General features: G+C 48.7%; 1 protein-coding gene across 8 annotated transcripts in view; it reads right to left on the bottom strand.

Moving 5' to 3' along the window:
• The window catches only part of LOC122541134 (cilia- and flagella-associated protein HOATZ), a 61,959-nt gene extending 41,112 nt beyond the window's left edge, over positions 1 to 20,847 (bottom strand). For 2 of the 8 annotated variants that reach the window (XM_087976300.1, XM_087976296.1), the window contains exons 1-3: positions 20,306 to 20,662; positions 17,495 to 17,533; positions 4,771 to 4,841 (exon numbers count right to left, since the gene is read on the bottom strand). In XM_087976300.1, the coding sequence (XP_087832426.1) occupies positions 4,771 to 4,841; positions 17,495 to 17,533; positions 20,306 to 20,621 (426 nt within the window). In that variant the 5' untranslated portion in view covers positions 20,622 to 20,662. Of the gene's footprint in view, positions 1 to 4,770; positions 4,842 to 17,494; positions 17,534 to 20,305 lie in introns of all 8 variants that reach the window. The other 6 variants (XM_087976298.1, XM_087976299.1, XM_043677755.2 and 3 more) reach the window with 6 other exon arrangements.
• Between the last annotated feature and the right edge of the window lie 1,275 nt (positions 20,848 to 22,122).

Raw genomic sequence — 22,122 nt, 5'->3', positions numbered from 1 at the left:
CTGGAAGAAGAAAATTAAAGTGTGTAGTGCTGGAAAAACACAGCCGGTCAAGCAGCATTGAGGAGCAGCAGAATCAATGTTTCAGGCATAAGCCCTTCATCAGGAATGTGACTTGTGGGCCAAGGGCGCTGAAAGATAAATGGGACGTGGGTGGGGCTGGGGGGAAGGTAGCTGGGAATATGATAGGTAGATGAAGGTGGGGGTGAAGATGATAGATCGGTGCAGAGGGTGGAACAGATAGGTGGGAAGGAAGATGGACAGGTAGGACTGTTCAAGAGGGTAGTGCAGAGTTTGAAGGTTGGAACTGGGATTAGGTGGGGGGAGGGGAAATGAGGAAACTGGTGAAATCCACATAGATCCCATGTGGTTGGAGCGTCCCAAGGCAGAAATAAGTTAGGGTTTGGCAATGGAGGAGGCCCAGGGCCTGCAAGTCTTTGGTGGAGTGGGAGGGGTAGTTAAAGTCTTCGAGCCACAGGGCAGTGGGGTTGGTTAGTACGAGTGTCCCAGAGATGTTCTCTGAAATGATCCACAAATTGGCGTCCTGTCTCCCCCAAAGTAGAGTGGACCACATCGGGTGCAACAGATGACGTGTGTAGAAGTACAGGAAAATCCCTTTGGAACCTTGAATGGAGATGATGGGGGATGTGGGTGCAGGTTTTGCACTTCTTGCCTTGGCAGAGGAAGGTGCCAGGAATGGAAGGTGTGTTGGATGGGGGCGTGGACCTAACAAGGGAGTCGCAGAAGGAATGGTCTCTGAGGAATGCAGATGGGATGGGGATATATCTCTGGTGGTGGGATCTGTTTGTAGGTGGCAGAAATGGCGAAGGATGATGCACTGTATCTGGACGTTGTTAGGGTGGAAGGTGAAGACCGGGGGGGGGGGGGGTCTGTTCTTGTTGATGCTGGAGGGGTGGGGTTCAAGGGCAGAGGTGCAGGAAGTGTAGGAGATGCGCTGGAGGGCATTTTCGACCACATGGGAGGGGAAATTGGGGTCTTTGAAGAAGGAGGCCACCTGGGATGTTCCATGGTGGGGCTGGTTATCCTGGGAGCAGATGCGGCAGAGGCAGAGGAATTGGGAATAAGGGATGGCGTTTTTACAGGAGGCAGGGTGGGAGGAGGTGTAGTCCAGGTAGCTGTGGGTTTGGAGTAGAAGTCCATATTGATTTGGTTGCCGGAAATGGAGATGGAGAGATCCAGGAAGGGGAGGAGATGTCCGAGATGGTCTAGGTGGACTTAAGGTCGAGGTCAAAGATGTTTGTGAAGTTGATGAACTGTTCAACATCCTCATGGGAGTACGAGGTAGCGCTGATACAGTCATCGATGTGGTGGAGGAAAAGGTGGAGAATGGTGCCGGTGCAGCTGCGAAAGTTGGACTTTTCCATGTCTGAGGAAGGAGATGTTGCTTTGATAGTGAGTCTGCTTCTGGACGTGGCTGAAGAGCTTCAGGATATGGCTGAAAGAGGACACCTCCTCCCACCCTGCCTCCTGTAAAAATGCCATCCCTTATTCCAAATTCCTCTGCCTCTCCCACATCTGCTCCCACGAGGACCAATTCCACCACAGAACACACCAGATGGCCTCCTTCTTCAAAGACCACAAATTCCCCTCCCACGTGGTTGAAGATTCTTTCCAGTGCATCTCTTCCACTTCCCATACCTCTGCCCTGGAAAGCCACCCCTCCAATCGCAACAAGGACAGAACCCCCCCCCCCCAGTCCTCACCTTCCCTCCTACCAACATCCAGATACATTGCAACATCCTCCGCCACCTACAAACAAACCCCACCACCCCTATCTGAGTATCAGAGAGACCATTCCCTCTGCGACTACCTTGTCAGGTCCACACCCCCCACAATTCCACCCTCCACTTCCGACACCTTTCCCTGCCACCGCAAGAAATGCAAAACCTGCACCCAAGCCTCCCCCCCCCTCACCTCATCCAAGGCCCCAAAGGATCCTTCCACATCCAACAGAAATTCACCTGTACTTCCACACATCATCTACTGTATCCATTGTGGCCTCCTCTATATTGGGGAGACAGGATGCCAACTTGCAGATCATTTCAGAGAACATCGCTGGGACACTTGCACTAACTAACCCCCACTGCTCTGTGTCTGAACACTTTAACTTCCCCTCCCACTCTGCCAAGGACATGCAAGTCCTGGGCCTCCTCCATCACCAAACCCTAATCACCTGACGCCTGGAGGAAGAACGCTTCATCTTCCACCTTGGGATCCTCCAACCACGGGATCAATGTGGATGTCACCAATTTCCTCACTTCCTATCCCCCCACCTAATCCCAGTCCCAACCTTCCAACTCTGCACTACCCTCTTGAACAGTCCTACCTGTCCATCTTCCTTGCCACCTATCTGTTCCACCCTCTGCACCGATCTATCATCTTCACCCCCACCTTCATCAACCTATCGCATTCCCAGCTACCTTCCCCCCAGCACCACCTACATCCCATTTACCTTTCAGTGCCCTTGGCCCATAAGCATAATTCCTGATGAAGGGTTTATGCCCGAAACGTTGATTTTCCTGCTTCTCAGATGCTGCCTGACTGGCTGTACTTTTCCAGCACCGCAGTCTTCGACTCATCTCCAGCATCTGTAGTCTTCACAGAGTTAACGTTTTGGGTCCAGTGACTCTTTATCAGAACTGTTAGTAGCTAGGAAAAAATGGTATTTATGCTGAAGCCAAAGTTGGGGGGAAGGGATTGGGAGCTGGGAGTGGGGGATGAGGTGAGCGGAGAATAGATGGTCAGAAACAGAGCCCAGAGACAGAGAGATGTAAAAGGATTAGGGAGATTATACATAGCAGGCAAGTAGAGAAGTAAAGCTGAATAAGTGATAATAAAAGCTAAGACTGAGGAAGTGGGTTAGCTATGCTGAATGCAATCCATATAATGTGAAAATGGGCCTAGGAATACATGAGAATGGGTGACTGTGCAAAAAGCAACCTATGTCATAACAGGATGTGGGATGGGTGAAAAATCTGGAAGGATGGATCAGCCCACCCCACATGCATGTGTCAGCAGATTTGAAATGCTAACCCTGCTTTCTTCCCACAGATGCTGCCAGACCTGCAGAGTTTCTCCAGCATTTTCTGTTTTTGTTTCAGATCTCCATTATCCACAGTTCTTGGTTTTATTTAAGTCCCCGAAGAATTTTATATGTTTAAATAAGGTCACCTCTAATTCTTCTGAACTCTGAGGAGTACAGGCCCAACTACTCAACCTCTCCTCATAAAACAGTCCCTCCACACCTGGAATCAGAGTAGTGAATCCTTGGTGGACTGCATGCAATGCCGTATGTCTTTCCTTAAATATTGTTCATACTATTCCAGCTGTGGTCTGACCAGTGTCTTATATAGTTTTAGGTAGACTTTCAATTTTTATATTTCATTCCTTTTGAAATAAAGGCCAAAATTCCATTTGCCTTCCTATTACTGACATAACTTGGATGCTAGCTTTTGTGATTTATGCATGAGGATTCCCAAATCCCTTGTGCTTAAGGTTTCTACTGTCTTTCTCCATTTAAATAACACTCAATTCCCTATACTTCCTTCAAAAGTGCATAACCTCACATCTTTCCTCATTGTGTTCCGTCTGCCAAATGTTTGCCACTTGCTTAACTTGTCCATATTTCTCTGCAGTCACTTTGAGTCATCCTTACCACTTACCTTCCCACCTATACTTGTATCATTTGCAATACTGGCTATTGTACATTCATTTCCTTCACCCAACTCATTAACATAAATTGGAAATAACCGTGGTCCCTGCTCTGATGCCTGTGGCCTTCACTCATTATAGGTTGCCATTCCCAAAGATACCACCCCCCCACCCCCCACCTTATCCCAACTTTCTGTTACTTAGCCAATCCCCTATCCATGCTAATATATTCTCTCCAACACCATGGAATATTATCTTATTCAGAAGACTAACATCTTAAGCGTTCTGAAAATCTAAATATTTTCCATCTACTACTTCCCTTTCTTTTCCTTTTCATATATTTAAAGAAGCTCTTGCTGCCCATCTTGATAATACTTGCAAGCTTACACTCATTATTATTATTTTGGTCAACTTGTGTCAATTTTTAGAACTTTCCCAATCCTCTGGCTTATTACTAAGATTTGCCACATTATATATGTCTTCTTTCCATTTGATGTTGTCCTTAGCTTCCCTGGTTAACTATGGTTGGTTCATCCCTTCCTAGATTTCTTTCTCACTGGAATGTATCTTTGCCGAAGTCTTGGACTATTTTCTCAAATGTCTGCCAACTTCATTCCAGGTAGCTTGCCTCTAATTGTTCTGTAATTACCCTGAATGCAAACTTGTTCCTGACCCAGACAGGTTCCTTCCTCTAAACTGGAATGCTAAAATCTACCATATTATGGTTGATGTTACAGATCAGGAGCATTTAACTGAAATGTACAGGGGCGAGTCTGTGAAGAGGTGGAAGTTGAGAATGAGAATTTTAAAATTGTTGCCAAATGAGACTCAACATCGGTCACACAAACAGCAGTGATGAGTAGACAGGCCTCAGCCTAATCTGTAATAAGATTAACAGAATTTTAGACAATCTCAAATTTTTGGACAAATATAGAGGAAGAGTTTGGACAGCATTGGAATCTCATTGTGGGCCAAACCACCTGACTAGCTTTCTGTGACATATTGTGTCAGTACAGCAACTTACTAGTAATCAGTACAAAGGCGAAGCACATAGTCAGAAAGCTCACCACAAAATGCTATCGTTACATTTCATACACTCACCTTCTCTAATAACCTTGCCTTTTCATCTGCTTTCAACTGCATGTGAGCTTCAATCAGGAGTTGCTTAGATTCTGGTTAGAAATAAAAGATTGAAAAGACGTCCATTTCAAAGCTTTAAATAAGGAACTACAATGAAATGCAGTGACAAAAGGCAAAGAGCAGAAGTAAGCTATTCAGTCCATCGATTCTGCTCGGACAATCAAAGAGAACATGGCTGACCAAATAATCCTCAATACCACTTCCTTGACTTACCCTGTAATCCCTGATTCTCTTACCTTCCCTTGATTAAGAGTCTGTCCATCTCAGCCATGGATACAATTACCTAGCCAGCTCTACAACTCTGTGCAGTAAAGAATTCCACAGATTCACCCTCAGAGAACAAACTGCTCCTCATCTCTGTCCTAACTGGGTGATCCCTTACTGTAAGAGGAGGAGGGCAAGGAAACCAAACTCTCCACATCTGCTCTGTCAAACCTTCTAAAGATTTCACTTCAATAAAGTCACCTGTAAATCCTCTAGACTTCAATGAATTCAAGCCCAACCTATTCAATCTGTTCTCATAAGGAAATCTCTCCATACTTGTGATCAATCCAATGAACCTTCTCTGGACTGACCCCAATACCAGTACAGGAGGTTCCTGATTTACAAATATCCAACTTACGAATGCTTGTACTTACAAACGGAATCCCATGCAGAGTTTTGAAATGTGAAGATCTGATATACAAACTTTTCCTGTAATCACAAATGATTGCTTTCCATTGTCCTGAATGTGTTCAAACTTGCAAACAAATTGTCTTGCAAATGGACTCTAGAGCAGAACCTGTCCACAATCTAGGACCACTATATTATTCCTCAGATAAGGGGATCAAAATATTTCACAACATCTAGGTATGGTCTGACTAGTGCCTTATATCATTTTATACTCCATTTCTTTTGACAGGCCAACATTCCATTTGCTTTCCTATAACCTGCTGAACCTCAATGCCAGCCTTCTTTGATTTTTGCATGAGGACACCCAAATCCCTCTGTGCGGTAGCTTTCTCAATTTAAATAAAAGAATCATAGAATCCCTACAGTGTGGAGCAGGCCACTTGCCCCATAGAGTCCACACCAACCCCTTGAAGAGCATCCCAACCCGACCTACCTATCCCTGTAACCATGCATTTCCCACAGCTAACCCACCTAGCCTGCACGTCGCTGGACACAATAGGAAATTTGGCATGGCCAACCTACCTAAGCTGCACATCTTTGGAGTATGGGAGGAAACCTGAGCAGGAAACCCACACAGACAAAGAGAGAATGTACAATCTTCACAAAGATGGCATCCAATGGTGGAATCAAACCCAGGTGATTGGCACTTTAAGGCAGCAGTGCTAATCACTGAGCCACTATTCTGCCAAATATTCAGCTCCTCTATTCTTCCTGCCAAAGTGCATGACATCACACATTATATTCCGTCAAGCTTCATGAGAGTTGTTGGAGCTGCAATAATCCAGGCACATGGGGGGGTGATTTATTCACCACCGCATTCCTAGGCTCTGACCCACTCTTGTAGCCACTGTGTTTATGTGGGAAGTCCAGATGAGTTTCTGGTCAATGATAACCTCCAGGATGCTGATAATGATGGATTCAGTGATACTAACACTGCTGAATGTCAAGGGACAGTGATTAGATTGATTCTTATTGGAGATGGTCATTGCTTGGCATTTTTCTTGCCACTTGTCAGTCCAAACCTGACCAGACCCTCTCAAAATAATTCAAGAAGGTAGCCTAACCATAACTTTTTCTTATTTTAAAGACAGATGTGAAGTGTGTGTTCCAGATGTGATGCGACTGGTCAAACTATTCAACGTTAAGCTAAACAAAATTTATTCAAATACTATAGTTAAAATACAAACAAAAGAAAGAGGAATTTAGAATAACTTAACCATTTGAAAACTTAACCAAGTGATAGATACAGTATCTATTACTAACTAACTGTCTCAATACAGTAATTTCCCATTAACATATACCTTGGCAAAAAGGTAAATTCTGACACATATTCTTACATGCAGTTTTCAATCTAGGAGGAAACAACATCAAAACAGACTTCAGAAAAAAGTAGCAGCTAGGAATCCAACCATTCTGAGACCCAAACAGCTTCTAACTGTCACAGCTACAAAAACTAGAATGCCCGATCTGAGAGAACTGGCCACTCCCCCTTCCATTGTTACAACTTGTTCTAAAAGACATCCTAAAAGCCTCCTAAATTGTTGACTTAGGCCGTCTGCAGTAGTCACTTCAGCACCTCTGCCTTTCCAACTTCTCAACAAAAAAACTCAACACAAAATAACCTTTTTAAAGTGACAGCATTGTCACACTGCATATTGTCCAGATCCTGTTGATTAGTATATGGACTGCTTCAGTTTCTGAGGAGTCACAAATAGTGCTGAACATTGTGTAATCAGCAGTGAACATCTCCACTTCTGGCCTGTAATGAAGGATGAAGGGCTTTTGCCCGAAACGTCAATTGGATGCTGCCTGACTTGCTGTGCTTTTCCAGCACCACTCTGATCTAAACTCTGCAATGAAAGAAGGTTATTGATGAAGCAGCTGAAGGTGTTGGGCCTAGGAGCTCCTGTAGAGATATTGTGGTGCTGAGATGACTGACCTCCAACAACCGCAACAACATTCCAATGTGCCAATTATCACTCCTACCAGAGGAGAGTTTGCGCCCCCCCCCCCCCAACCCTCACCATTCCCATTGCCAAAATCCAGCAAATGTGACCTTGATGTCAAGGACTGTCACTCTCATCTCACCACTGGAATTCAGCTTTTTGTTCCACTATTGAACCAAGGCTGTAATGAGGTCAGGAGCTGAGTGGCTCTGGTGGAAACCAAGCTGGGCGTCACTGAGCAGGTTACTGCTGAATAGCACCTTCCATCACTTCACTGATGATCGAGAGTATACTGGTGAGGTGATAATGACCAGGTTGCATCTGCCCTGCGTTTTTGTGTACAGGACATGATTGGGCAAGTTTTCACAATGTCAGGTAGATGCCAGTGTTGTAACTATACTGGAACAGCTTGGCTATACAAGCAGCCAAGTTCTGCAGCAGATATCTTTAGTACTGTCACTAAAATGTTGTCAAGGTCCAGTGCCTTTGCAGTTTCCTGTACCTCCAACAGCTTAGAGTCATAGAGATGTACAGCATGGAAACAGGCCCTTCAGTCCAACCCGTCCAAGCCAACCAGATATCGCAACCCAATATCCCACCTGCCAGCACCTGGCCCACATCCCTCCAAACCCTTCCTATTCATATACCCATCCAGATGTCTTTTAAATATTGCAATTGTACCAGCCTCCACCACTTCCTCTGGCAGCTCATTCCATACAAGTACCACCCTTTGCGTGAAAAAGTTGTCCCTTAGGTCCCTTTTATATCTTTCCCCTCTCACCCTAAACCTATGCCCTCTAATATCACGTTGAGTGAAACAAATTGGCTGAAGATTGGTATTTGTGATGCTGGAGACTACTGGAGGAGGCCGAGATTGATCGTCCACTCTATTTCTGACTGAGGATTACTGCGAATGCTTCAACTTTATCTTAGGCACTGCTGTGCTGGACTCTTCCATCATTGAGCATGTGCATATTTGTTGTACCTCCTCCTTCAGTGATTAACCCCAAGTGCCCAGGCTTGTCCTCTTTGTCTGCATTTTTTAAAAAATTTATTTTTACTTCTTCCCCTTTTTTTCTCAAACTTACATGATAGAGAGAGCTGTTCAATAGGAGGCAGCTTCTTCAGGAGCACCATGAAACTCGCTAACAGAGTCAATCAGTTGGCCTGTGAAGCCTGGATTGAGACTTTTCCTTCTGTGTGGAGTGGGTACCTGGCAGCAACATGGCGTAGGCAGGAAGCCTGGAGCGGAACACTGGCAGGGGAATGGTGTGGACTGGGAAGCCCAGAGCGGGACACTAGCTGCGGCATGGTGTAGCAGTGGAGAAGGAAAAGTTGGACTCTCTAAGTTTTCTTCTTTTAAATTCTATTGTAAGTTAATGTGAACGGTGCCCCGGTATGGGGATAGTACACACTTTTCACTGTATTTTATATTGACAATAAAGCATACTCTATTCGTCTATTCTATTCTAATTGCCTACCACTATTCATGACCAGATGTGGCAGGTCTGCAGAACTTAGATCTGATCTGTTGATTGTGGGATCACTTAGCTCTGTCTATCACTCGCTGCTTATGCTGTTTGAGATTCAAATAGTCCCAGTAGCTCAGTGGTTAGCACCGCTGCCTCATAGCACCAGGTACCTGGGTTCAATTCCAGCCTCAGGCTACTATCTGTGTAGACACACATTCTCTCTGTGTCTGCATGGATTTCCTCCCACAGTCTAAAAATGTGTAGGTTAGGTCAATTACCCATGGGAAATGCAGGGTTACAGGGATAAGGGAGGGGGCTGAGTCTGGGTGGGATGCTCTTTGGAGAGTTGACTTGTTGGGCCAAATGGCCTGTTTCTGCGTTGTAGGGATTCTATAGTCCAGGTTGACACCTCATTTTCTGGTATGCCTGCTACCCCTGGTATACCCTCCTGCACTGTCCATTGAACCCGGGTTGATCCCCTGGCTTGATGGTAATGTTTGAGTGGGGGATATGCCGGGCCATGAGGTTACAGATTGTACTGGAGTAGAATTCTGTTGCTGTTGATGGTCCACAGTGCCTCAGAGATGCCCAGCCTTAAGTTGCCAGATCTGTTTGATGTCTGTCCCATTTAACACAGTGACAGTGCCACACAACACGATGTAAAGGCAGAACTTTGTCTCCACATGGACGCTGGCAGTTTTCCAATCCTCTGAGGATGGTGACGGTTTCACACAGATGGTAATACCTGTAATGGTCTGAGCTGCGAGAGGAAATGGTGGAGGGTGGTACAATAACAATGTTTGAAAGGCATCAGAATGAGTATATGAATAGGAAAGGTTTAGAGAGATGTGGGCCAAATGCTGGCAAATCATACTAGATCAGTTTAGGATATCTGGTTGGCATGGATGTGTCAGACTGAAAGGTCTGTTTCCATTCTGTACATCTCTGTGACTGTGATTGTTAAGATTCTTGGAAGATTACAACCAGAGCATCTGCTATCTTTGTAGCTACTTCTTTTAATATCTCTGATGTATTTCATCAGGCTCAGAGGACAGATTGGCTTTTAGCCCCATTAGTTTCCCAAGAGCATTTTTTTCTCTGGTAATGGTTATTATATTTATTTCCTCTCCCCTTTTTGCTCTTCATTATTTATTATTCTTGGAATGCTATTGGTGACTTCAATCATGAAACATTAGTCAACTCTTTTGCTATTTCCTGGTTCCCCATTATTTTTCCCCAGCTTCATTTTCTTTGGCTTTGCTTATCCTTTTTATATATTGAAAAAGGGTGTTAAAGTTGCCTTGCTGTTACTTGCAAATTTACCTTCAAAGTATTTTTTCTCCTCTTTTTTAATTTTCTTGTTCATCTTTTGTTAGTTTTTATAATTTTATCAATACTCTGACTTAAGATGTTGTAGATTTTTTCTTTTAATTTGATGCTATCCTTAACTTCCTTGGCTAACCAAGGTTGACTTACCCTCTTCCTGGAATCCATCTTTCTCACTGGGATGTATTTTTGTTGCGAATCATGAACTTTGTTTTACATAGAACGATCAAATTGTAAATAAAATTAATAAATAGTTAATGCTTTGGTGGTGTTAAATGGGGAAAAGAATGTTGCCCAGAACACCAGAACCAAGATACCAGAAGAATTCCTTCATTTCTTCAAAAAGCTCCACTAAAATATCAGGACTGGAGCTGGTTTAACATTTCACAAGAGTAGCTCCATCATCAATACAGTACGCCAGCTGTACCCACCTCGATAGTACTCTGACTCAAAAAATAATGGGTTCAACTCTTGCTGCAGGGCTCCAGCACAATTTCTAAGTTAAAATTCCAAAGCAAAACGCAGGGAGCACTGAACAGTAATAACTGCTCTCTTTCAGATGAGACATTTAACCAAGGTTGTATCTGTCGACCTAGGGAGATTCCATGAATTATTTTAAAGAAAAGTGTGGAGGTTACCTCATGTTCATTATCAATTAGCACCCAAAAAGCAATCATCACTTTGCTGTTTGTGGGAGCTAGGTGTGTGCAAATCTGCTGTCACATTTCCTACATTACAACACTGACTATATTTCAAAAATTTTTAATTATCTGTAAAGGGTTTAGGGAGTTCCTGAAATCATGAAAAGTGCTACACAGATGTAAGTCTTTCTTCTTACAATAGCACTGGACTATGTAGTTCATCCTGCGTAGTTCATCTCCCAGTATATCTTCAGCAGCATTATGTTTATATATAACCTCACGACCTGCATTGAGGTTTGAATCCACAATATACAAACCCAGAGGGAGCAATTGATCCAAACTGACAATACAGTGAGTTAGAGCACAGTCTCACAATACTTACTAGCGATGCAGAAGTCTGCATTTACAATCTGCCACAATACTTAGTCTTTGATCCAAATCACATCGTACTACAGATCTGTGCAGTAACAAGTTGCATTGAGACAACATGTCTAACATAATAAAATGTTCTAAGGTCAATGAGACAAGAATAATTGAGTCCAAGAGGAGATACTAGGATAGGTGACTAAAAGCTTGGTGAGAGAAGGTTCTCAGGAGGAATTTAAAAGGTTTAGGGGAAGGAATTCCATAAATTAGCGCCTTGACTGCTGAATATTGAGGTACAAAACATGAGAGATCAAGAAGAACTTACGAGCTCTGAGGAGATTACAGGGATTGAAGGAAAAGTTCAAGAAAAAATTTGAACATGATGATGAAATTCTTTTAAATTGAAGTTACTGAACCAGAATTGAATGGAGGTCAGTGGTCATCGGAGGCGCCTCAGCAGAATGCCTGAGAATTAGAACCCAGGCACCTCAGCTTTGGACGGGCAGGATGATGGGAGGGCATGCCAGGAGAATATTAGAAGAGCTGGGTTCAGTGGTAACATTAACATCGTTGAGGATTTCAGAAATAGAGGCAATGAGTTGGTGAGGGAATTCTGAGGATGCTATCTGCTATAACCTTGCTGTGGACTCAAAAAAACCCTGATAAAATCTTAAAGTATTGCAGTCTACAGCCTCCCTTCCTGATGGGCACTGGAAGATGTGATTGATTAATTTTGTATAGCACTGTAAACTGCACCCTCTGGTGGTGATTTTTGACTGATTCACAACTTAGTACCCAGCCAGCTTGAATAGATTTCCAAAATATATTCACATAAGTACTTTGAAAATATTAAATTTATTGATTTCACAGTGCTTCATAGGTTAAGTAAAGTGTGCATCAATTCATTCAGGATTCTTGGCTAGATAGTATTTGAATCAAAAAAGTTAGGATAGTTGTGGGGGTAGGCCAAGCAAACAGGGTGGCCTATGGACATGTCCTTGTTTTCATGGTTAGTTGGTAGCATTTGGGCACTTTGGGCAGTTGAGGACTCTGGGTCTGTACTCAATGCAGTTGCCAAGGATTAGGGGGATCTCACTGAAACTTACAGAATCCTGAGAAGCCTGGATAGAGTGGATGTGGAGAAGATGCTTCCAACTCATAGGAGACACTAGGGCCTGAGGGAACAGAGTCAGGGCGGAGGGACAATCATTGGAACTGAGGTGAGGATTAATTTCTTCAGCTAGAGGGTGGTGAAAATGTGAAACTCATTGCCGCAGAACGCTGTGAAGGGCACTTCATTGAGTGTATTTAAGACAGAGATGTTTAGGTTCTTGATTAGTTTAGGGATACAGTCATAGAAATGTATAGCACAGGAACAGACCCTTTGGTCCAACTCGTCCATGCCAACCAGATATCCTAACTAATCTAGCATTTGACCCATATCCCTCGAAACCCTTCCTAAACATATACCCATCCAGATGCCTTTTAAATGCTGCAGTTGTATCAGCCTCCACCACTTCCTCTGGCAGATCATCCCATATATGCAGAAGTCTCTGTGTGAAAACGTGGTCCCTTACGTCCCTTTTAAATCTTTTCCCTCTCACCTTAAATCAATGCCCTCAAGTTTTGATTCCCCCTACCCTGAGGAAAAGCACCTTGGCTATTCACCTTATCCATGCCCCTCCCAATTTTATAAACCTCCGCAAGGTCACCCCTCAGGTGCCTCCAATCTAGGGAAACTATCGCCAGCTTATTCAGCCTTTCCCTATAGCTCAAAGTCTCCAAACCTGAAATTAAGGATCTACTGATGACCATGAAATCATTGTCAATTATTGGAAAAACCCATCTGGTTCACTAATGTCCTTCAGGGAAGGAAATCTGCCAACCTCCCCTGGTCTGGCCTAGATTTGACTCCAGACTGACAGCAATATGATTGACTCTGAATTGTCCTCTGAAATGGCCTAGCAAGTTATTCAGGTGTACCAGTTGCTACAGAGTCTTAAAGAAATGAGAGTGGACAAATCGCCAGGCATCGACCGAGGCACCAGAAAAGACAACAATAGAAACAGCCCTGTCAACCCTGCGCAATCCTCCTCACTAACATCTGGGGGCTACTGTCAACAGTCTTGTGGCTTCAGGTTAAACATGGGCAAGGAAACCTCCTGCTGATTACCACGTACCGTCCTCCCTGAGCTAATGAATCAATACTCCTCTACATTGAACAACACTTAGAGGAAGCACTGAGGATGGCCAGGGCATAAGGCATACTCTGAGTAGGGGTTTTCAATGTCCATCACCAAGAATGGCTCAGCAGCGGTACTACTGTTCAAGTGGGCGGCACGGTGGCACAGTGGTTAGCACTGCTGCCTCACAGCGCCTGAGACCCGGGTTCAATTCCCGCCTCAGGCGACTGACTGTGTGGAGTTTGCACGTTCTCCTCTTGTCTGCGTGGGTTTCCTCCGGGTGCTCCGGTTTCCTCCCACAGTCCAAAAGATGTGCAGGGTCAGGTGAATTGGCCATGCTAAATTGCCCGTAGTGTTAGGTAAGGGGTAAATGTAGGGGTATGGGTGGGTTTCGCTTCGGCGGGTCGGTGTGGACTTGTTGGGCCGAAGGGCCTGTTTCCACACTGTAATGTAATCTAATCTAATCTAATCTAATGTAATCATTCAAGGACATAACTGCTAGACTGGGTCTGCGGCAAGTGGTGAGGGAACCAACAAGAGGGAAAACATTCTTGACCTCATTCTTACAAATCTGCTGGCTGCGGATACATCTGTCCATGACAGTATTGGTAGGAGTGACCACCGCACAATCCTTGTGGAGACAAAGTCTCATCTTCATATTGAGAGTGACCTCCATCATGTTGTGTGGCACTAACACCATGCTCAATGGGACAGACTTTGAAAAGATCTAGCAACTCAAGACTTGGCATCCATGAGGCACTGTGGACATCAACAGCAGCAGAACTGTACTCCAGCAGAATCTGTAACCTCATGGCCCAGCATATCCCCCACTCAACCATTACCATCTAGCCAGGGGATCAACCTTGGTTCAATGGAGAGTGCAGGAGGGTATGCCAGGGGCAGCATCAGGCAAACCTGAAAATGAGATGTCAACCAGTTGAAGCGTGTCAAACAACATAAGCTAAGCGATCCCACAACCAACGGAACAGATCTAAGCTCCGCAGTCCTGCCACATCCAGTCGTGAATGGTGGTGGATAATTAAACAACTCACTGGAGGAGGAGGCTCCACAAATATTCCCATCCTCAATGATGGAGGAGCACAGCACATCAGGGCAAAAGATAAGGCTGTAGCTTTCACAGCAATCTTCAGCCAGAAGTACCAAGTGGATGACCTACCTTGGCCTCCTCCAGTGGCCCCCAGCATTACAGATACCAGGCTTCAGCCAATTCAATTCACACCATGTGACATTAAGAAACAGCTGGAGACACTGAATACTGCAAAGGCTATGGGCCCTGACAACATTCTGGCAATAGTACTGAAGACTTGTGCTCTAGAACCTGTTGCGCCCCTAGCCAAACTGTTCCAGTACAGTTACAACACTGATACCTACCCGACAATGTGGAACATTACCCAGGTATGTCCTGGACATAAAAAGCAGGACAAATCCAAATGAGCCAATTACCGCCCCATCAGTCTACTCTCAATCATCAGTAAAGTGATGGAAGGTGTCATCAACAGTGCTATCAAGCAGCACCTGCTCAGCAATAATCTGCTCAGTGACGCCCAGTTTGGGTTCTGCCAGGGCCACTCAGCTCCTGACCTCATTACAGCCTTGGTTCAAACATGGACAAAAGAGCTGGATTCCAGAGGGGAGGGAGAGAGACAGCCCTTATCATCAAGGCTGCATTTGACCCAGAGGGGCATCAAGGAGCCACACTAGGTATCAGGGGCAATCTCTCCCTCGGTTAGAGTCATACCTGGCACATAGGAAGATGGTCATGGTTCTTGGAGATTAGTTATCTCAATTCCAGGACATCCATGCAGGAGTTCTTCAGGGTAGTGTCCCAGGCCCATCCATCTTCAGCTTCTTCATCAAAGACTTTCCCTCTATCATAAGGTCAGAAGTGGGAATGTTCGCTGATGATTGCACAATGTTCAGCACCATTCACGACTCCTCAGATACTGAAGCAGTCCATGTTCAAAGCAACAAGATCTGGACAGTAGCATTCATGTCACAAACATGCCAAGCTATGACCATCACCAATAAGAGATAATCTAATCACCGCCGCCCCTTGACATTCAATGGTGTTACCATCTCTGAATCTCCCAGTATCAACATCCTGGGGATTATTAACCAAAAACTCAACTGCACTCACCCATAAACACAGTGGCTACAAGAGCAGGTCAGAGGCTAGGAATACTGTGCCAAGTAACTCACCTCCTGACTCCCCGGAGCCTGTCCACTATCTACAAGGCACAAATCAGGAGTGTTAAGGAGAAAGCAGCCTGCTTGATTGGCACCAAATCCACTCCCTCCATCACCGACACTAAGTAGCAGCAATGTGTACTATCTACAAGATGCACTACAGAAACTCACCAAGGATCCTCAGGCAGCACCTGCTGTATTCCTGATGAAGGGCTTTTGCCCAAAACGTCGATTTTACTGCTCCTCGGATGCTGTCTGAACTGCTGTGCTTTTCTAGCACCACTAATCCAGAATCTGGTTTCCAGCATCTGCAGTCATTGTTTTTACCTCAGGCAGCACCTTCCAAACTCACAGCCACTTCCATCTAGAAGGACAAGGGTGATAGATAAATGAAAATATCACCCCCTTCAAGTTCCCTTCCAAACCACTCACCATCCTGAATTGGAAATATATCAGGAGGAGAAAGTAAGGACTGCAGATGTTGGAGATCAGAGTCAAGAGTGTGTTACTGGGAAAGCACAGCAGGTCAGGCAGCATCCGAGGAGCAGGAGAATTGACGTTTCGGACATAAGCCATTCATCATGATTCCTGACGAAGCTTATGCCCGAAACGCCGACTCTCCTGCTCCTCGGATGCTGCCTGACCTACTGTGCTTTCCCAGCAACACACTTTCAACTTGGAAATATATCACCATTCCTCTGTTGTCGCTGGGTCAAAATCCTGGAATTCTCTCTCTCAGTGTATTGTGGATCAACCAAAAGCAAGTGAACTGCAGCAGCTCAGGAAAGCAAGTCACCACTACCTTCTCAAGGGCAACTAGATATGGGCAATAGATGTTGGCCAGTCAGCAATATCCACATCCACAAATAAATAACTCTTTAAAACCTTTAAATCCTTGCAAATCTTTTCTGATCAAATGTTACAGGGAGAAAGCACGGAAATGGGGTTGAGAAGCATACAAGCATGATCGAACAGTAGATCAGAATTCGTGGTCTGAATGATCTAATTCTGCTCCCATATCTCGTCATCTTATGGCATGTGATTTGAGAAAATAGCCACTTTGAAAACTGCTCTGTGCATTTTTGACAACAATACAACCTGAAGTAAATACGCAAATTTGCTAAATTCCTAGTGGTCACTCCACTGTCACCCCAGGAGGAAAACAGCACAGCATGACAAGCTCAAACCCTCTCATTACTGGCCCTCTCACCTTAAACCTATGCTCTCCAGTTTTGGAGTCCACTACCGTGGGAAAATAGCCCTGGCCTATTCAGCCTCTCCCTCCAACCCTGACAACACCCTTGTAAATCTTTTCTGAACCCTTTCAAGTTTCACTTCCTATAGCAGGGAGACCAAAATTGCACACAGTATTCCAATTGTGGCCCAACCAATGCCCGTACAACTGCAACATAGAGTCATAGAGACGTACAACATGGAAACAGATCCTTTGGGATCAACTAACTCCCATTCTCAATGCAATGACCAACTACAGCAAGCATACCAAACATCTTCTTCACTATCCTGTCTAGTTGCAAATCAATTGTCAAGGAACTTTGTACCTGCACTCCATGTTCTCTTTCTTCAACAACACTCCCAGGACTCTACCATTAAGTGGCAAGGTCCTGCCCTGATTTGCCTTTCCCAAATACAGCACCTTGCCTCCCTTTCTGTGTCTGCTGCAAATTCCCTCTATCGTTTCCTGGGCTCAGTCACTGATAGTTCACACTCACTCCCAAACCAAATCTAAGGAAAGATTCAGCTGCACAATGCGGCCTGGTCATGGCACCAATTAATTAAGCAAATATTTGAAAGATATTTTGGTCCAGGAGAAGTTATATGTTAGGCTGGGTGACACAGGAGCTGTAACTTACTGATGTCTTCCTGGGTTGGTTGACAATGACAGCACTGAACTGGAAGATTAAAAAAAAAGTTAGTGAATGTTTTATCGGCAGACTGAACATTTCCTCCTCCAGTCAGTGCCCATTGCCCTCAGTCAGTGACCAATGACCCCAGTCAATGACCCAATGTCCCTGGTCAGTGACCAATGCCCTCAGTCAATGGCCCAATGTCCCTGGTCAGTGACCAATGCCCTCAGTCAGCGCCCCCCGGGTCAGTGCCCCTTATCCCCCCCCCCAGGTCAGTGCCCCTTATCCCCCCTCCCCCCCGGGTCAGTGCCCCTTACCCCCCCCCCCCGGGTCAGTGCCCCTTACCCCCACCCCTGGTCAGTGCACCTTACCCCTCCCCCCAGGTCAGTGCCCCTTACCCTCCTCCCTCCCCGGGTCAGTGCCCCTTACCCTCCTCTCCCCCCCCCCCGGGTCAGTGCCCCTTACCCTCCTCCCCCCCCGGGTCAGTGCCCCTTACCCTTCTCTCCTCCCCGGGTCTGTGCCCCTTACCCTCCTCCCCCCCCGGGTCAGTGCCCCTTACCCCCCTCCCACCCCCGGGTCAGTGCCCCTTACCCCCCTCCCACCCCCGGGTCAGTGCACCTTACCCCCCCCCCCCCCCCCCCGGGTCAGTGCCCCTTACCCCCCCCGCCCCCGGTCAGTGCCCCTTACCACCCCCCATCCCCCGCCCCCCGGGTCAGTGCCCCTTACCCCCCCCGGGTCAGTGCCCCTTACCCCCCCCGGGCAGTGCCCCTTACCCCCCCCCACCCCTGGTCAGTGCCCCTTACCCCCCCCGGGTCAGTGCCCCTTACCCCCCCCCCCCCGGGTCAGTGCCCCTTACCCCCCCCCCCCCGGGTCAGTGCCCCTTACCCCCCCTGCCCCCGGGTCAGTGCCCCTTACCCCCACCCCTGGTCAGTGCCCCTTACCCACCCCAGGTCAGTGCACCTTACCCCTCCCCCCAGGTCAGTGCCCCTTACCCTCCTCCCTCCCCGGGTCAGTGCCCCTTACCCTCCTTCCCCCCCCCCGGTCAGTGCCCCTTACCCTCCTTCCCCCCCCCCCCCCGGGTCAGTGCCCCTTACCCTCCTCCCCCCCCGGGTCAGTGCCCCTTACCCTTCTCTCCTCCCCGGGTCTGTGCCCCTTACCCTCCTCCCCCCCCCGGGTCAGTGCCCCTTACACCCCTCCCACCCCCGGGTCAGTGCCCCTTACCCCCCTCCCACCCCCGGGTCAGTGCACCTTACCCCCCCCCCCGGGTCAGTGCCCCTTACCCCCCCCCGCCCCCGGTCAGTGCCCCTTACCACCCCCCATCCCCCGCCCCCGGGTCAGTGCCCCTTTTACCCCCCCGGGCAGTGCCCCTTACCCCCCCCACCCCTGGTCAGTGCCCCTTACCCCCCCGGGTCAGTGCCCCTTACCCCCCCCCTGGGTCAGTGCCCCTTACCCCCCCCCCGGGTCAGTGCCCCTTACCCCCCTGCCCGCGGGTCAGTGCCCCTTACCCTCCTCCCACCACCGGGTCAGTGCCCCTTACCCCCCTCCCACCCCCGGGTCAGTGCCCCTTACCCCCCCCGGGTCAGTGCCCCTTACCCCCCCCCCCTGGGTCAATGCCCCTTACCCCCCCCCCCCCGGGTCAGTGTCCCTTACCCCCCCCGCCCCCGGGTCAGTGCCCCTTACCCTCCTCCCACCACCGGGTCAGTGCCCCTTACCCCCCTCCCACCCCCGGGTCAGTGCCCCTTACCCCCCCCCCCGGGTCAGTGCCCCTTACCCCCCCCGGGTCAGTGCCCCTTACCCCCCCTCCCCGGGTCAGTGCCCCTTACCCCCCCCCGGGTCAGTGCCCCTTACCCACCCCCGGGTCAGTGCCCCTTACCCCCCGGGTCAGTGCCCCTTACCCCCCCTCCCCGGGTCAGTGCCCCTTACCCCCCGGGTCAGTGCCCCTTACCCCCCCCCCCGGTCAGTGCCCCTTACCCCCCCCCGGGTCAGTGCCCCTTATCCCCCCCCCCGGGTCAGTGCCCCTTACCCCCCCCCGGGTCAGTGCCCCTTACCCCCCCCCCCCGGGTCAGTGCCCCTTCCCCCCCCCCCGGGTCAGTGCCCCTTCCCCCCCCCCGGGTCAGTGCCCCTTACCCCCCCCCCCCGGGTCAGTGCCCCTTACCCCCCCCCCCCCGGGTCAGTGCCCCTTCCCCCCCCCCCCCCGGGTCAGTGCCCCTTACCCCCCCCCCCCGGGTCAGTGCCCCTTACCCCCCCCCCCGGGTCAGTGCCCCTTACCCCCCCTGCCCGCGGGTCAGTGCCCCTTACCCTCCTCCCACCACCGGGTCAGTGCCCCTTACCCCCCCCCCCGGGTCAGTGCCCCTTACCCCCCTCCCACCCCCGGGTCAGTGCCCCTTACCCCCCCCGGGTCAGTGCCCCTTACCCCCCCCCCCCTGGGTCAATGCCCCTTACCCCCCCCCCCCCGGGTCAGTGTCCCTTACCCCCCCCCCGCCCCCGGGTCAGTGCCCCTTACCCTCCTCCCACCCCCGGGTCAGTGCCCCTTACCCCCCCCGGGTCAGTGCCCCTTACCCCCCCCCGGGTCAGTGCCCCTTACCCCCCTCCCACCCCCGGGTCAGTGCCCCTTACCCCCCCCGGGTCAGTGCCCCTTACCCCCCCTCCCCGGGTCAGTGCCCCTTACCCCCCCCCGGGTCAGTGCCCCTTACCCACCCCCGGGTCAGTGCCCCTTACCCCCCGGGTCAGTGCCCCTTACCCCCCCCCCCCCCCGGGTCAGTGCCCCTTACCCCCCCCCCCCGGGTCAGTGCCCCTTACCCCCCCCCCCGGTCTGACCTGTGCAGCGGCCGTGCCCCGGGGCCTGTGCCACCTTGAGCCGCTGTTTGATGTCCCCGGACACCAGGCGGGACTCCAGCGGCGGCTGCAGGGACAGCGAGCTCCAGAACACTTTGGCGTAGGCCACGTCCTCAGCCGCGGAGCCGGTGAACACGGTGTACCTGGAGCGGTCCTCAGCCTCCGGATCCGGACCCGAGCCCGAGCCCGAGCCCGAGCCCGGACCTGGCTCCTCCGCCATGCCCGGGCCTGGGGAAACCCCGTGGCAACGGCCAGGAGTCCGGGGCCTCTCCATGGCAACGGCCCGAGGCCTCTCCATGGCAACAGCCAGGAGTCCGGGGCCTCTCCATGGCAACGGCCCGAGGCCTCTCCATGGCAACGGCCCGAGGCCTCTCCATGGCAACAGCCAGGAGTCCGGGGCCTCTCCATGGCAACGGCCCGAGGCCTCTCCATGGCAACGGCCAGGAGTCAGGGAGCTGTCCTGGGAAATCGCCACCACTTTCTCTTGGAATGAGACTTGAATTAAACAGTAAATGCCATTATTGAAATGAGAGCCCGGCTGACATGGTGTTTGTGAGTTTATAAAAGCAGGGTCAGAAATCACACCAATCCAGGTGGGAGGTGAGGACAGGGCAGCGCTCTGAAAGCGTGTGCTTTCACCTCTGACCTTGTCTGACCTCGGCTGACTATAACCTGCTGAGGTGTTTTATTCTGACCTTGTCCACTCCAGTCCAACACCGGCACCTCCCCATCATAACTACCATGGACACTGTTAAAAAGCAGGGAGTCCCTTGTGTCATTGACGGGATGGTCCCGCTGCTATGCGGATACCAAGGGCTGGTTCCTGAAGAAGGGCTCATGCCCAAAACGTCGATTCTCCTGTTCCCTAGATGCTGCCTGACCTGCTGCGCTTTTCCAGCAACAAATTTTTCAGCTCTGATCTCCAGCATCTGCAGTCCTCACTTTCTGCTGGGTTATACATGCCCATCAATTTGCGGAGTGGACTCGATGGGCCGAATGGCCTTACTTCCTCTCCTATGTCTTAATTACTGAAGCAGAAATAAATACCCTTCCATCTGCTGAGCTGCCTGTCTATTATCCCGTTTTCATAAAGAGTCTCCAGACTCGAAACGTAAACTCTGCTTCCTCTGCACAGATACTGCCAGACCTGCTGAGTGTCTCTAGCAATTTCCATTTTTGTTTCAAATTTCCAGCATCCGAAATTCTTTGTTTTATATTATTAATATATTGGCGTACTCTGCGGTAAAATATTATCAACTTTTCATCTTTTAGAATAGGATTAAAGGTCACCTCATTTCTTGTTTTCTCACACACAGTTCCTTCCGTGAACTAGTTCCCAACAACAATTTAGGAAGCTTCATGAGAAAAGGGCATAACTGGGAACGAAAGACTCACATTGGTATTGCTTGGGAGGTAGAGTGCAAAACAGAAAATTGTAGATAGTGAGCAAGACGCTCGAGTTTATTATCTAGAATTTTATCACAGAGCACTTACAAAACAGTGGCAAAATCAAACAAAGTCTGCATGGATTTACAAAATGGAAATGGTGCTTGACAAGTCTACTATAGGGAAGTCCAGAACCAGGCATTATAGTTTAGGATGAGGTGAAACATTAGAAGAAATTTCTTCTATGCCTGAGCCTAATGAATTCACTATCACAGAAAATTGTTGAGGCCAAAACATTATGTGTCTTCAAGAAGGCTCTTATGGCTAAATGGATCAAGGGATATGGTGGAAGGGCAGGATTTGGGTATTGAGCTCGGTGATCAGCTGTGATCATATTGAATCACGCATTTTGA

The sequence above is a fragment of the Chiloscyllium plagiosum genome, unplaced genomic scaffold (assembly GCF_037043375.1).
Source record: "Chiloscyllium plagiosum isolate Xiang-an unplaced genomic scaffold, Cpla_swu_hap1 HiC_scaffold_29, whole genome shotgun sequence".
Classification (NCBI taxonomy): domain Eukaryota; kingdom Metazoa; phylum Chordata; class Chondrichthyes; order Orectolobiformes; family Hemiscylliidae; genus Chiloscyllium; species Chiloscyllium plagiosum.
Note: the sequence above shows the minus strand (reverse complement) of the source record. Positions and strands in the feature narration are given on the sequence as shown.